A 15,120-nucleotide genomic window follows, 5' to 3' on the forward strand; every position below is an offset into this window, starting at 1 on the left:
TGAAACGACCACTCAAGCCTTGGTCCCATCTGGAGGAAGACTGCTTGCTGGGCCTTCAATCTTTTCATATCCCCTAATCCGAATCCTCCCGTTTCTCAAACACTATATCGAGGATCTTCTGACTTCTTCGAGAGTGTACGTTTCGAAATACAATAATATTTTGTATAACATTCGAGACAGAATAATTGTGCTGATCGATCAGTACTTCAACAGTTAAGTCAAGGCTAGAAATCTTTCATACGTAAATATAACTTCAACATCACGGAAGTAAACGTGGTCTACGATAACAATCTGGTCACGATAATCTTGAGTCACCTGGATAGGTGTAAGTTATTACTTTCGTCTCCTTTGAACCCCTCATGCTACGTGATTTCAATTTAAAAAATAACTATCTTCAAATGTTTCAAGTGTCTCTCACCTTTCGTTTGTTTTAAATTATTTCTTTTATTTTCTTTAAATGCCCGATACTACGTGACTCGAATTTAATGAATAAAACTGTCTTCAAATGTTTCAAATGTCTCCTAAGTCAAAGTTTAACCAACTGTTGGCTTCGATAATTTCGACAATATTCCCGTGAGTTGATTAAAATGAGACACCCGATATGAACTAAAACCGACTATTACGAGTAGAAAATCACCTGTCATCGGACGTGGATGCAAAAAGAAGCACATTAACATGAAAGTTCTCTGCTGGATGAATTGCAGAACGAAATAATAAAAGTAATAGAACATAGAAGTGAAAGTGTTTAACGATTTGCTTGGTTGATTACAAAAAAACGCTCCAAGAATTTCTACGTGTTCCTGATTACGTCTTTACTTGGAAATACAATTATCAAAGTAGATGGGAATAGCGATTCTCGAATGAAAATTTTAATAACAATACGAAGATTTGAACTTATATAGTTTGTTCTCTAGTGTTTTGATGAGGAGAGGATTAGGATTTTAATTAGGGATAGGACGGAAGTCGAAACAAGGATTCGGTAAACACCACGATTAAGGTAAAATAGAATTTATTATTTACGAACATTCAAATATCTAAACACACACATGGTTACATACTAAACGAGGATGATGTGATTTCGAGATGATGTCAGGATCCCGATGCGGGACATATAAGTTTCAAGGACCTTTCATGGCTTTTTGTCATCATCCTTGTACCAATCCTCACTAAACAAACAGAAATCATGATGAATCACACTTACACATATATACGCTTAACAAAGTTACAAAAATTATGTACCATTTTAATTAAAGAAAGTATTATATAAATTTTATTTCCATCCACAATTATTATCAGCTTTGGTTGACTCGAATGGAGAAAGTTTCTTCGTTTAAAACAAGCTGATTAGACTCTAATCGTACATTTCTTAAACAAAGGAACTTTCTTTTCTCGAGTTAAGTATGACTCGACAATAATAGTTAAAGATTAACGTTTTACCAGTTTATTTACAACCGTTTCATCGACATGTACATACCATCCGGGAACATTTTCGGGCGCATCACATCGTTGTTGCTCCTCGTTATAAACAGTGCCATCGCTGCAGCCTTGTTCACGCGGGGTTACGCCATTGAGGCAGACATAGAATTTCTGACAGTCGTCTGGATGAGAGAATTTAGGATGATCGACAACCATTCCTCTAGTATCGACCTGGCTCTCCTTTGGACACTCGAAACCGTCTTTCAACTTCTTGTCTACTGCGCCGCAACCCTGATTGAAACAAAAATGTGCCATTAAACTATTCGAAGCATTATCGAATCTCACGGTTGTGATGCACTTCCAAGGCGAAGAAAATTTAAAATGAAACAGACAAAATATGAACAACAAATTTCCTAAAAATTAATTTTTTTTTTTTTTTTTTTAATAAATAGTGTCGTTCCTTTTGGTATTGTGTAATATCGCATACCATGAATGAAATTGATTTCAGAAAGCTGACCTCCATTCCCTTTTAAACTGGATACACATATGACAGTTTCTCAGTCACATTCCTAATTAGAAAGATTTCTCAATAGGCAATTGATGTGAAAACTCGTTAACTGTCGCAGGCAATAGGAATCGAGAAGCGACAGTTAACGAAGAAGTATTTCTTGTGAACTGATAGTTGTTGCATTCGATTGAATACGACGAATATATTAACTTCTCGATAAGAATCACAAATTCGAGTTCAATTAGAAACTTAACTTCGAAGTGATGATTTACGTGTAGCTCTTAACTACTAATGCAAAATACGAGTTTTATATGTTTCGTTATATCTTTTAGATAAGTTCTAGGAAGCGGCGGGGATAGCTACGCGACACTTAAAGGCGTATTACAATCAATATATCGTACTATGACACTTCAACTTTCCACAGCTGTCCCCAGATACCGTTAATTACTCGATAGACATACTAATAGTCACCTGTCCGATCCATTAATTATTGGAGAGAACAAAATTGTTGGAATTACAAACTATTAATGCAGGAAACACCTAAATTGAGTGACACTGATCAGAAATTAGCATTAAATTGCGATTGTATCACTAAACCAACTACTAATGCAGGAGACATCTAAATCGTGTAACACTGATCAATAGACTGTGCATGTTTATGCATGGGGATATGAAGAGATCTATAACAATGTGCACACGTGTAAAAATATATAAAATATCAACAACGATATACGTGTCATAGTTTAGAAGATAAGATATACTTTAATTGAAATTTCAATTCTTTTCCCGTATCTGTGAAAACATAAACACCCGCAGTCTACTGATCAGAAATTAGCATAAAATCGCGTAACTGGCGAAAGAAAAAGAATGCGGAATAATTATTTACTTCGCGTCCAGCGCTGTCAGGCCAAACGCATGTTCCACTGTACTCGTCGAAATGCAATCCAGTGGTGCACGTTATCTCGATGGCGTCACCATCGATGCAATTGTAGAAGATGTTACAGACGGATGAATCCGGATGAGCGAAGAACCCATTTCGTCGTGGACACCTCTTCGTCGGTTGTGGTGGTTCTGCGAAGGTCGGGGAGATATAACAGGAATTAAAAGCACTTTCGCTACCTGTCGTCATTAGATCCTATATGTCAAGGACATTAACCGCAAAATACGAATGACACGTGTAAAGTGTCTGTCTGGCAGATCTCGATTATTATTATTATATTTCCAACATTCGATACAAGGGTTTCTCGCAAAAATAGGAAGAGTATTCGTACCTCTCGCCGAGTACGCTTAATACTTTTGCGGGAACACCTGCAGGATACGCGATTGATAACAGCGATGGTAACGATTGGAGCATGCTTTGATGATTTTGTTAAACATTTCGATGCCAATTTAGAAGTCATTTTCGTAACGACAGGCTATTATGTAATTTATTTTTAAGCTCCTTTAGAGGTATTTTCAAAACATAATTTATTGAATTTGTTGTATTTATTGAAGTAACTTATTTAAAAAAAAAAAACTGATTACTATTAATAGCTATATTAATATTTGGAGTTCAATGTTAGTTCGAACATTAGAAAGTGATAATTGTGTGAAACATGTTTTCATATACTAATTTTAATAATATTTCTTTTGTATGTTGAAAAGGTCAAAACGTAAGGAAATAATATTTCGTTTGAGACTACAAAACTATATAATTAAGTAAACAAAAAGAATTGTTCTACGTAATCGTGCAAGTTCATTGAATCACTTATATATCGAGGAAAATAAAGCGAAATAGGTCAGAACATTTAACAAAAAAATATTAAACCTTGCTTGTATCGCTATGATCTATATGACCTAGGATTAATCTTCTATTACAACGGGTATTATAGGTATACTGGTTACAATAGCTTGACACGATTCTTAATGTCCTGAAAAGTGAAAACTATAATAAACTCACGTAGTTCGAGACGATCTCCACAGTCCACGTTGAATACATGATCGCATTTGTTGATTTTCCGATTCAGAGGATCGAAAACGAGTCCATCTGGACAAAGTTTCTCCGTTGCAACGCCGTCCGAACACTCATAGAATTTGTCACATTGTTTCGGATCCTCGTATTGGCCATCTTTGCTTGGACAATTGAATGCAGCATCTATAATATCACACAATTCTTATGAACATAACAATTCACCATTCTTACGTGACAACAAAATTTGTTGTATAAAATATTGATCGCATATTTTCCACTTTACATTAAAATATTCACAATTTGTTTGAAACAATAGGATTCATTGTACCGAAATTGCTTTTAGATCTAATTTATACAGAATTTAATGATAGAAAATAAATCCATTTTGCATTACAATGTTTGCCAAATTTTTGTAGTATCAAAACTCGTTCTGCGAGAACACGCATGTGAACTTTTTATTATAAAATGTTGCAATAGATAAAAATTATGTAAAATATATTAGGAACTGATGTACATACTATTTTACCATTTAAAATATATATTTTTGTATGAACGTTTTTATCAGTAAATTTCATATTGTATTTTTATATGTAAATGTGTATATAAATACTACACATAAAACTTGATACTGAAATACTTACGTGTAACATCGAAATTCCTTATATTAAAACACGTATTTAAGTAATTTATATAAAATATCGGATTATGCATAATTTTACATTACATTTGTCCAAAAATCTCTGTATAAAATCAATCCTATCACACTTCAGAAGTTTCTTTCTAAAAATAATCTGTGTCGCTTAATATGTGTATAATCAACCAATTTTCTATAAAAATTTAAAATAAAAGGAAAGAAGATGAAGCCAATACCAAATATAAATAAAAAATTTCGTCGAAACAAAGTTGGCAACGTTTGCTTTTCCAAATAAAAATCCGAAAGTATAAATAATGAAACAGCCTGGAAGAAATTTCAGAAATTTCTCCACGACTGTTTGCTCCACGGGCGTTTGCTTTGTAAGATATACCGGAAATCAATGCCACGCTTTAAAGAGCATATAAAGTAGCGTCGAAGTGCGATAGCAAACGCGAGGTGGTCGAACCCACGCTCGACTTCACGTCCTGTGTATCGAATCCTTGGTAGATCGATCATTGTTTTGTTTCTTTATGCAACTTATCAGTTCCTACATACGTGTGGAGACGATTACCACCGCAGATATACTTATGTAACCATCCGAGCAGTGTATCTGACATTTACGCTTTAGAAAGTTTACGTTCGGCTGTCTCTTACGCACTCCCCGTGCAAAATTAATGCCTACGGGTCCCGATAGCGATAGAATGAACAATTTTTTACCGTGGGATGGACGACGTGTTTCAGATATTTAAATCGTTATGAAATTTTACCGGTTTTACGCGATGATTACGATACCGGAAATTCTCTTGCGTTTTAGAAGCTGCGGCAGACCGTGCCAACAACTCGAGAGAAAGTTCAACGTCTGTTTCAGTGAAATCGTTCTTTTTCTTTTTTCTTCTCACCAATTACCATGCACTATTTTTCTTTTCGAACGAAAACGTTGAATAAAAACGATAGAAACCTCGCACTCGCGGATACCTTTGTCTTGTGTATCGTCGAAGGAAATTGCAAACATACACGAGGAGTGAAAATTACCGAAGACGGTTTGGAACTTTCCTAATTTACGTGCAACCCAAACATATTCTTAAATCTATTTCGCTAGACTTCGTACTACTAAAATTCTTACAAATGAAATGGCCCTTAATTATCGTTCAGCGATCGTGATGAACTTTCACTCAAATTTATATCGTTCAAAATGTAATCTTATGTGAATTCATAGAATATTGAAGAATCGCAACTGGAGTGTGTCGCAGTTTCTGATATTCCTTTTCTGGCAAGTTTCTCCCCATTTTATAAGTAAAATTATACGAAGTACTTACGCGTTGCTGTCGCTGCAACCAGAAGAATTAGAATAGATGTTCTGATCATTTTTATCTTTTGTTCTCTGGTCTGATAGAAGTAGATCACGCAATCCAGCGAGGATTAGTTCGATCACTAGTCACTAAGAGACGATTGGGCAGGAGTTCGTATTTGTGGCGTCCCTTTGAAATGGTGTCTCCGTCGCGGAACACTGCAGCTCTTCAGCAACTCAGCACAGGGTATACCCCATTGGTCCCCACTACGTCGAACGATTCTTTCCCACTTTCGCCGCGTTTTCATCGATGGATAACTGTCTAGAATCGAGATTAATCAGGAGGACCACGCGCTTTTACCCGTCTTTCTCTCTTCCAAATACACCAATCGTTGTTTATCTTCCTCTTCTTCGCGGAGTACTCTCACTTCGGCGTCCTTCGCTATTCTTCGCGGAAAAATTGAAATTACCATGATCTTTACGAACGATCTCTGCGGTTTTCCAATCTTTCGTAATGAAGTTTAAATGGTAAGAATTGTAGAAATTTGTTTCTTTCATTTTGTTTTTTTAATTGTTGGTAGTCGGGTCAACCATTCCAATGGATTATTGATGATTCGAGTAGGAGTTCTCGTTGTATGTAGGAGTTTTTGGAATTGATTTGTTTGACAGATTTTTTAAATTTTGATACTTCAGAATTGTATACTTGTGTTCGGTTTTGCGTTATCGATGATATTGTGTTACAAACGAATTTATAATACATAAGGAATATATGTAATATAATATATATATATATACATATATTCATATAATACTGTGTAATATTGTTTTGTGTTGAGCATAGAAATTGTGTAACCAACATTTTGGTTACCAAGTGGCTTAATGAACGTCTATTATATGACATACTATTATTAATTAGACAACTATTAATTATAAGAACAAAATTAATAATTTTAATTATTAGAACAAAATATTAAAAACAAATTATACTAGAATTTCCTTTTAATTCTTTAAATTAATTCGTATATAATATATGTGTGAAGATTAAGTTCCTTTATTCGAAAAACTGTGTATAAACAAATATTGACATCACAGAAGTATTAATATATGTAGTATGTACTCATTCAGACAAAATAATGTCAATATTATTAATGAAATTATTCCTCTTACATATTCCTCTTATGCAAACAATAATGATTTTAATTCAGCTTCATCGATGTAATTAAGAAGGAATTGAAGGAGCAATATCCACATTTTTTAATACGGAAGTATTAGTTTTATCTAATATTAGTTTTGCATTAGACGATCTTTGAGGTAATAACGAAATACGTGATTCGTGATCAAACTTTCGTTGCATTACACAAAATTGCTTCGAGTCAATAATTATGAAAGCGAAGCTAAAGTGAATTTATTATCTAGAAGGCATCGCGTTGCTAACTCCCACTGTGTTTAAGTAGATTTCGGAAGCGTTTCCCGTGAAATGTGAAGAACTTTCAGGCTACCAGTACTTTCACTGCTCACGGGAAAATTCCCGTGACAACACGCGATTTGAATTCGTTATTGGAGCGAAAAAAAGTAGAATACTTACAACAATGTCACAAATAATATGTCGGTTAATCTAATAAAAAAAAAAATGATGCGTCCTGTAATTTTGCTTTATGGTATAATAAAATGAAAAAGAAATTTGATAGGATTATGGTAAAAGTCTTAGATAATAGATTGTAAGTCTAGAATAGGAAACATGTGGAAATTCAAAGAACAATTTTGTTTAGTGTAAACCTTGAATATCATTTAGAAAATAAAGTAGACAATTGCAAGAAACATTTCGTTCGCGTAATAACTCACAAATATAATCTAAAAGAACTAGGAGACATTAAATAGTGCTTTGTTTACATTTAGTTTAATCATATTTGTGTCATAGACGAATACCAATATATACACTTGAAAACTTTTAACCGTGTTTATGTGTTTAATTAGATTTTGAAGTCTACTATTAAAAATAAATTGCTTCATGCACGAAGCAATTTCATCGTTCCATTATAAGAAAAAGGCGGTTGTATTAAGAAGTGTTTTATTCTCCAGGTGGTATTTAATAAGTCAAAGAATATTAAAATCTACAGGTGAATTTAGCCTTAAATCTACACCGGTTTGGGGCTTTTTCTTCTACTGTGTCCACCAGTGGGTTTTGGTTTCGGCGGTGGGTTTTCTAACGCGTCCAACTCCTCGTCGGTTAGCTGACCTTTATACCAATCTTTGCTGAAATTTTATAGCATTTATTTCATAGAGTGTATAATAATTTTCCTATTAAAGTAAAAAAAAAGCAATACAATAAACCACTTGATCATAATTTGTCAATGAACTATGCAACAGTATAACCTCCACAATTATAATATAAAATTCTATAATGTAATCTAGAATATCATATTTATTAAACACAATGGGCATAACTAGACATAATTAGACTTGCTAGACAATTCGTTGCATCTGCATAGTAATTGTTGCATAGGCCCTGTTACAGGTTGGATCAGCCAAATTATTTGGCCAGGGCCTCAAACGATCAAGATAATTAGGAAATCTGTATTATATCCTTGTAGTCAATTCATAATTTGCTAACAATACGAAATACTTTTAGTATAAAGAGTCACATCACTGCGTTTTATCTCAGTCAGATATGTTAGCTCAACCACTACGATTTATCCAAGAAATCCTACCTTAAATCAGCCCTCATTAACCACTTGAACAGTCTCCAACTAACCTGAAGTTTATTATTAAATAATTGCCAAAATTATTCTTGAATAGTATCACATGAAATTTACTACACAGTCCTACTGCCACATGAGACACATAACAAAGCTACTTTTTGTACTGAAAGTACTTGATGCTCCATAAGCTTTACTCCAAAGCTAATAATAAAGGATTGTTTTAAAATACCAAGGACCTCTCGACCTTTAATACGATTTTCTAGGCACTATCGATACCTGAACTTACCATTCGGGTATTTTTCGAGCCCAGTCGCACTTTCCTGTGCGTTCGTCGAAAGCTTGTCCCAGCTTGCAACCGCTCCTCCTCGGGATTTCGCCGTTCACGCAGACGTAAAAATATTGGCAATCCTCGGTGTCAGGATAGCGAGGATGCGTAGCGGCGACGGACTCGTCAACCTTTGGACAAGTAAAATTGAAAAGTTCTCTGGAGCCGCATCCCTTCTTCTGGGCCTCGTCGGGCCAATTGCAGATACCAGTCTTCTCGGAGAAGACCAGACCGTCGGGGCAAGTGATCATGTTGAACTTCCCTTCGACGCAGTAATAAAACGTGTTGCATATCCGAGGATCCTCGTGGGCGAAGTAGCCGTGCATTCTTGGACAGTGCGGGGTCGGCTGTGGTTTCTCTGCAATCGAGTTTATTTACAACAAATTGTCGCAATTGAACATCACCCAGACAAGTACGATTTTTTTTTATTAACAGAACTATCGACATCCTACGTCTGTTATACATACTGCTGTATTTTTTTTTTAAATAGAACAAAAAGAAACGAATCAATTTAACAGAATAATTGGGCTTAATACTGTTTAAATAATACTCATTATAAATTGGAGTACAAGTATTACGTAATAAGTGAGTAATGCTAAGAAGTTAAAAGCGATTGGCCTGGATAGTTCTAGTGTTAATATATACATTTAATAGTTAATGTCTAAAAATATAGAACGTTTCGATAAACACGTGGAACCTTTTCCAATTCTTTTTCCAATTCTACAATGAATGAAAAAGTCCCTTAGCACTTTGCAATTTGGAGTTTCTTTATCGAGATATAAGCAGTTAAAGAGGGACATTTGATTCTCATGTGTGAAGAATGGAATATAAAATGGCGCTCGCTTGGTGAAGCACCAGTAAACTTTAAGTACTAGTGACCGAGTAACGAAACTTAATTTTGTTGAATGGCAAAGAACTTTCCGATTCCTTTTCACGCAAGGAATTAATTTTGAGAGAATTTATACCATTAAACTACAAAAGTGTATAACTACGAATTTATTTATGATCAATAAGAAGAATAAAATTTTAAATGGACGTGGATGTTGCATTACTCACGCAGTTTTGGTCTTTTGGAGCAGTCTATTCCGAACGGTAGATCGCACTTCTCGTGCTGTGGGCTGAAATCGTTAAACACCAAACCGTCGGGACACAATTTTTCAGTGAATTTCCCGTCCCGACAGTCGTAATATTTGTCACACTGTTCAGCTGCAGCGAAATAACCGTTGGGTTCGGGACACTGGTCCGAAGATTCCTCCTCGTCCTCGTACTCTTCTTGCTCAGTAGCAGGCTGCTGTTTCTTCTGCAACGATGGCAATGACACCTTTCGACGACTCTGCTCGGCTGCCTCTTGCTTCCTCGTCAAAGCAACGGCAGTGCCTTAAGAAAAAAAAAAAAAACAAAAGAAAAAGAAATTCACGACATTGGTACTTTCAGTTAGGCCCCACCACAAATTTACACAGAAAAATGATTGAGAAATTCGTGTGTCATCGTGAGAAATTCATTACTTCGTGATACAGTAGAGTACAGTACAGTAGAATCTCGAGAAAGAGCAACCTATCTACATACCTAAATCTTATTTTTTAATTGTTTTAACAGGTCACGTCTACTTCTAATTTAACGTTCTCTATTTTAATTAATTTTTAGTTACCGATTGCTTCTTTCAAATTTAACTATTTCTTTTTTGTTCCTACTTGTTTACTTATTTCTTTGTTTATCGTATTATAAATTGCGCTCTGCTGTAGAAACTCATAGTCGAAACCGTCGTTTATAATAAATGCTCCGTGGGCAGCAAACATAAATTACGCTTTTAACTTTGAAACGAGTATCCCTTGGCCTTCTATGTAGTTTGAACAGTCTGTACGAACTAATTATCTCCTAATAAACTATGGAGTAATTGGAGCCTGTCCAAACAATTAATGGCGTCACGTCTAAGGCATGGCATGCTAGGTAAACTTTACTGATGAGTTCAACTAGTCGATCCCAGAGGAATCGTAACAATGTTATTCAAAAGTATCAATTGTTGCACAAAAAGAAAAGGACTTTTTTTAATGTACCTCTAAACTGGCGTGGAAGCCTCTAAAAGGCGATTTGAATCTTTCTGGATCTCTGAAAGACTTTAAACATTCTAATAGCAGAATCGTTGAAGTAACACCATGTCCGAGGCAAGGTGTACCAGGTCAGCATTACTGACGACTCCTACATAACCCGAATAAAATACGTTTTTCTAACCTTCACCGATCCAGAAGAACTAATTTCGCTGCTCGTTTCATGACGGGACCTTGCACGTTCGTATAAAATTCAGAAAAGGATTTTCTAGATTAGTATGTATTGATATAAGAAGACATTAATTTCTACGTGTCATTGGTAAGTGTATCAAAAGCTTCGTCTATTTTCTTAAATTGAACATTATAAGTTTATAGGTTCTCCTGGATTGATGCTTTGAATTAAAAATCTCAATGGATAAAGTTCTTTTAATTCTAATTTCTATCTACACTTTATTTCTGTCTGGTTTTTCACATTTTCATAATCAAAACGCTTCGTACACGTTCGATCTCTGTAGGAACTTGATGCTTTGAATTAAAACTCTTAGTAAATAAATTTCTTTTCATTCTAATTTCTATCTACACTTTATTTCTGCCTTGTTTCTCACATTTTCCTAACCAAAACAATTCATACACGTTCGACCTCCGTAGGTACTTGATGCTTTGAATTTAAAAATCTTAGTAAATAAATTTCTTCTAATCCTAACTTCTGCCTTGTTTCTCACATTTTCTTAACCAAAACAATTCATACACGTTGGTACTCCATAGGAACTTGGTGCTTTGAATTAAAAATCTTAGTAGATAAATTTCTTCAAATCCTAATTTCTATCTAAACTTAATTTCTGCCTTGTTCTTCACATTTTCGCAAGCGAAACGATTCATGTACGACCCTACGTTGAACGTAAATTGTTTTCATATTCCTTTCATGGGAGAAGGTGTGGTAGTACAATGCGGATGTGTACGCGTCGGCGAACAAGAATGACAAACGAACAGGGGGAAAAAAAATTAGCAAGATCGGAAAATAAAAACGGTGAAGGGCAGGAGAGGGTCAACTGGTCGGAGTATGCTCAAGGCGGCGCGACGTTTTGCGTCCCTGAATAAACGCCGGTCGCACGTAAACGCCGGTCGACCTCGCGAACGGAAGAAAGCGAGAAAGTGGCCGGGTCTCCCGTGTATCCGATCGGCCAGAATTTAAATGTCGTTTAATCGCTCGGACCTGTTAACTTTCCAACAGTCCATATAGATTTCGACTGATTTTTGAGGATCTTAGACTGGTTTTAGCCACGGTATAAATAACCGCGACGCTGATTTAACCTCTTCATGTCTCCTACACGGTATACATGGGCTTCGAACTATCCTTTGGAATAATTAATATCTTCAAACGATTAACATCACAGACCAACAAATGATTGTGTCAACAGTGGATGTATGTAGATACGCATGGACTGTGTTATTAACCGACTTCGAGGAGGAGGTTACTCAATTCGACATGTATATAATATATATATATATATATATATATATATATATATATATATATATATATATTTTTAAGAGTATTCTCTAGTAGAAAATAATTTTGTTTCTTTGAGGCACAAGTGTCACATATACAGAATGGGTCTATGTCAGCGATGGGTTACTCCGCAATTCTGTTAACATATTCGCGATCGGTAGATATTTTACGTTTTTAATACCGAGTACTGACGAATGTACTAAAATTCTGATGCTGGACATCGCAAACGTGTATCGTTAAGGGGAAGATAAAAGTTACAAAATATATTTTGAAGTACGAATGATGTAAATATGTAGTGTATAAAATAAAAAGATTTTCATAATTTCTTCATAGCCAGGAATAGAATTTGAAGTGACGCGAATTCACGGTCAGCGGTCGCGAATGTGTTATCATCGTCGGACCTACCCTAAATAACGATGCGCATGGACTGTATTATTTATAAAATTATTACTGAATACAAAATAATACATTTCTTTAGTCAACAAACGTTACGTATTCACGATTAATCTATGTCAATAATGGACTACTGTGATCCCCACGTTTTCATTTGCTGGAAAGCGAGCCTCGTTAAACGAGCAATCGTAACAGACTCTTTCTTTTTAAATCTGTTTATTTTTAAGTTGAGAGTTCACACGTGGCTTGGAGAAATGAAACTTTCTATAGGAGCGTAAGGCGAACTGATTTCTCAATAATAAACGATGGCGCAAGTCCTGTCGCGGTTAGATAGCGATCGCGTGTCTATGTAGAATGCATCAATCAAATTATGTATGAGTCATGCGAGCTGTATGAGATAGTTCGAATGATATGCACGTAAACTGTCTCTGAATAATTTCCATATTGCGTGCACCCATCCGTTTTGATTATAAGTTAAGAAGTCCATAAACCCAAACCCAAAGTCAAGCGCAAGACGATGTCAACATATCAAAGACGTTATAAACGCACGCAGCTGAGTATGTGTCGTTATTAAACGAAGTAAAACAATACCTTAGCTAAAGGTCATTATGTTTACTCATCGCCGTTCGTCTATCCGAAATTCCTTCTTCCAAAACACTTTATATAATCATCTGTATCATTCTACAGTTTTCTTTTCCCTTAATAACACTCCGCTTCGTTTCTTCTCTTTGTTTTAATCCATCGATAAGAAGATTCAGATTCGAAATTATAGAACACCGAATGTGGTGTTAACGAACAAAGAGGGACAGGAAAGAGATGAAAGAAAAAAAGTGGGAGCTATCGAACGATAAACATAAGCAAGGGATTATTCTTCTGAACGATAAGAAGTTTCAGAATCGACATTCACCGAATGTGGTGTTAACGGACATGGAGGGACAGAAAAGAGACAAAAGACGAAAGAGAGAGTTATCGAATGATAAACAACATGTAAGCAAGGACTTATTCATTTCGGAGCTCGCGTATCAACCCGATATCGCATGTAATCACGTTACTTTCACTAATTTTCACGTGTGGAATGTCATTATAAAGAGAAGAAAAGTTTGAACGAGTACCAGCGATCACAAAATCGTACCAGTTTACGAGTTCGGTAAACGGCCAAGTGTTTATAACTGGGAATTACTCACCGAGACAGATCAGAAGACAGAACACCTCCGTCTTCATCCTGACGGAGGAGAGGAGTAACTAGGAGAAAATAAGGTCTTTTCGTCGTATCAGAATCGAGTCACGGTTCTCCGAACGTGAAGGAATTGATGACTAGAGACTACTGGGCCCCATAGAGAGGGTCCCAGAGCCTTATATGCGGCCCCCACTTTTCCATTCGGCGAGGTTACAACACTCGACAACCGCGTCGAACTAAAAGAGAACCATTGCTCTTCGTGCATACTCGCATCGAACGTGTGCTCCGTTAAAAGATGCATCGAGTTAACTGTACACCAAGCGAGAACCTCGATGTTCCCAGCATTTTTCAGCGCGAGCTGACAGAGCGCAGTGAACATTTTGTCAGCGGGCTGAGTGGATGCTCCGATCGACCGCCATTTGCATTCCTGGCCTGTTTTTCGTATTCTGACCTGAGGATTCGTAAAAGTTGAAAATGACTTTTGGGAGGGAGAGTGCTCAGGTTGTTTGATATTAAAGAGCAGTCCCACCGATTAAACTGCAGCAGTATTTTGTTTCTACTGATATACAATCAGTTTCATAAATATTCGTACCCTCTTTGTCTATCGAAGAAATTTGTTTAAATTAAATGGTAGGTTTCATGTTTCCAAGCGTATGTTTGTATAAGTATGTTGATGTATATAAAAATATAATTTATACATGTACAAGCTTGTTTATATACATAATTGTAATGAAAAATTCATTTGGTAATATCAAAACTATTATTTAATTTAGTCAAATTTCTTCGATAGACATAGAGGATACGAATATTTATGAAATTGACTGTACTCGGTATTTGTGAATTTTGATGGTAATATTATAATTAATTGTAACGTATTAATAATTTTAATCTTTTCAGGAACGATTTTTTTTTGTTATTATTGTAATTATAATTGTAAGAGACTATACGTCCACATATATAGCCAAGGGCGTGAAGAGGTCAATAAATGATTTTAACAAATCTTAGAGAAATGAGTTGTATAGAGAAGAGTGAAGTCAAAATTTTCTGTATCTTCTTTAGTTACAAAGAAATTCAATGAAATCTTACTTTTTCATCTTCTGTTATTTCGAACTCATCATCGAGCCTTTTCTCCTATTTACTTTTTTTATATTTTGCTTATCATATGTTCACTCAA

General features: G+C 35.5%; 2 protein-coding genes across 2 annotated transcripts; both read right to left on the minus strand.

Moving 5' to 3' along the window:
* Positions 1-1,002: 1,002 nt before the first annotated feature.
* Positions 1,003-5,998, minus strand: LOC128891714 (protein obstructor-E). Its single transcript, XM_054151445.1, has 5 exons — positions 5,826-5,998; positions 3,864-4,058; positions 2,811-2,995; positions 1,475-1,707; positions 1,003-1,166 (listed from the first exon to the last, which is right to left on the minus strand). The coding sequence occupies exons 1-5, from the start codon at positions 5,872-5,874 to the stop codon at positions 1,130-1,132; spliced, it is 699 nt and encodes a 232-aa protein (XP_054007420.1). The 5' UTR covers positions 5,875-5,998; the 3' UTR covers positions 1,003-1,129.
* A 1,680-nt stretch (positions 5,999-7,678) lies between these two features.
* On the minus strand, positions 7,679-14,157 carry LOC128891706 (protein obstructor-E). The gene is made up of 4 exons (XM_054151432.1): positions 13,954-14,157; positions 9,878-10,198; positions 8,783-9,179; positions 7,679-8,050 (listed from the first exon to the last, which is right to left on the minus strand). Exons 1-4 carry the CDS (start codon positions 13,988-13,990, stop codon positions 7,933-7,935), a joined length of 873 nt encoding a protein of 290 aa, XP_054007407.1. The 5' UTR covers positions 13,991-14,157; the 3' UTR covers positions 7,679-7,932.
* Between the last annotated feature and the right edge of the window lie 963 nt (positions 14,158-15,120).

This window comes from Hylaeus anthracinus, unplaced genomic scaffold (genome assembly GCF_026225885.1).
Source record: "Hylaeus anthracinus isolate JK02 unplaced genomic scaffold, UHH_iyHylAnth1.0_haploid 12002, whole genome shotgun sequence".
Lineage (NCBI taxonomy): Eukaryota > Metazoa > Arthropoda > Insecta > Hymenoptera > Colletidae > Hylaeus > Hylaeus anthracinus.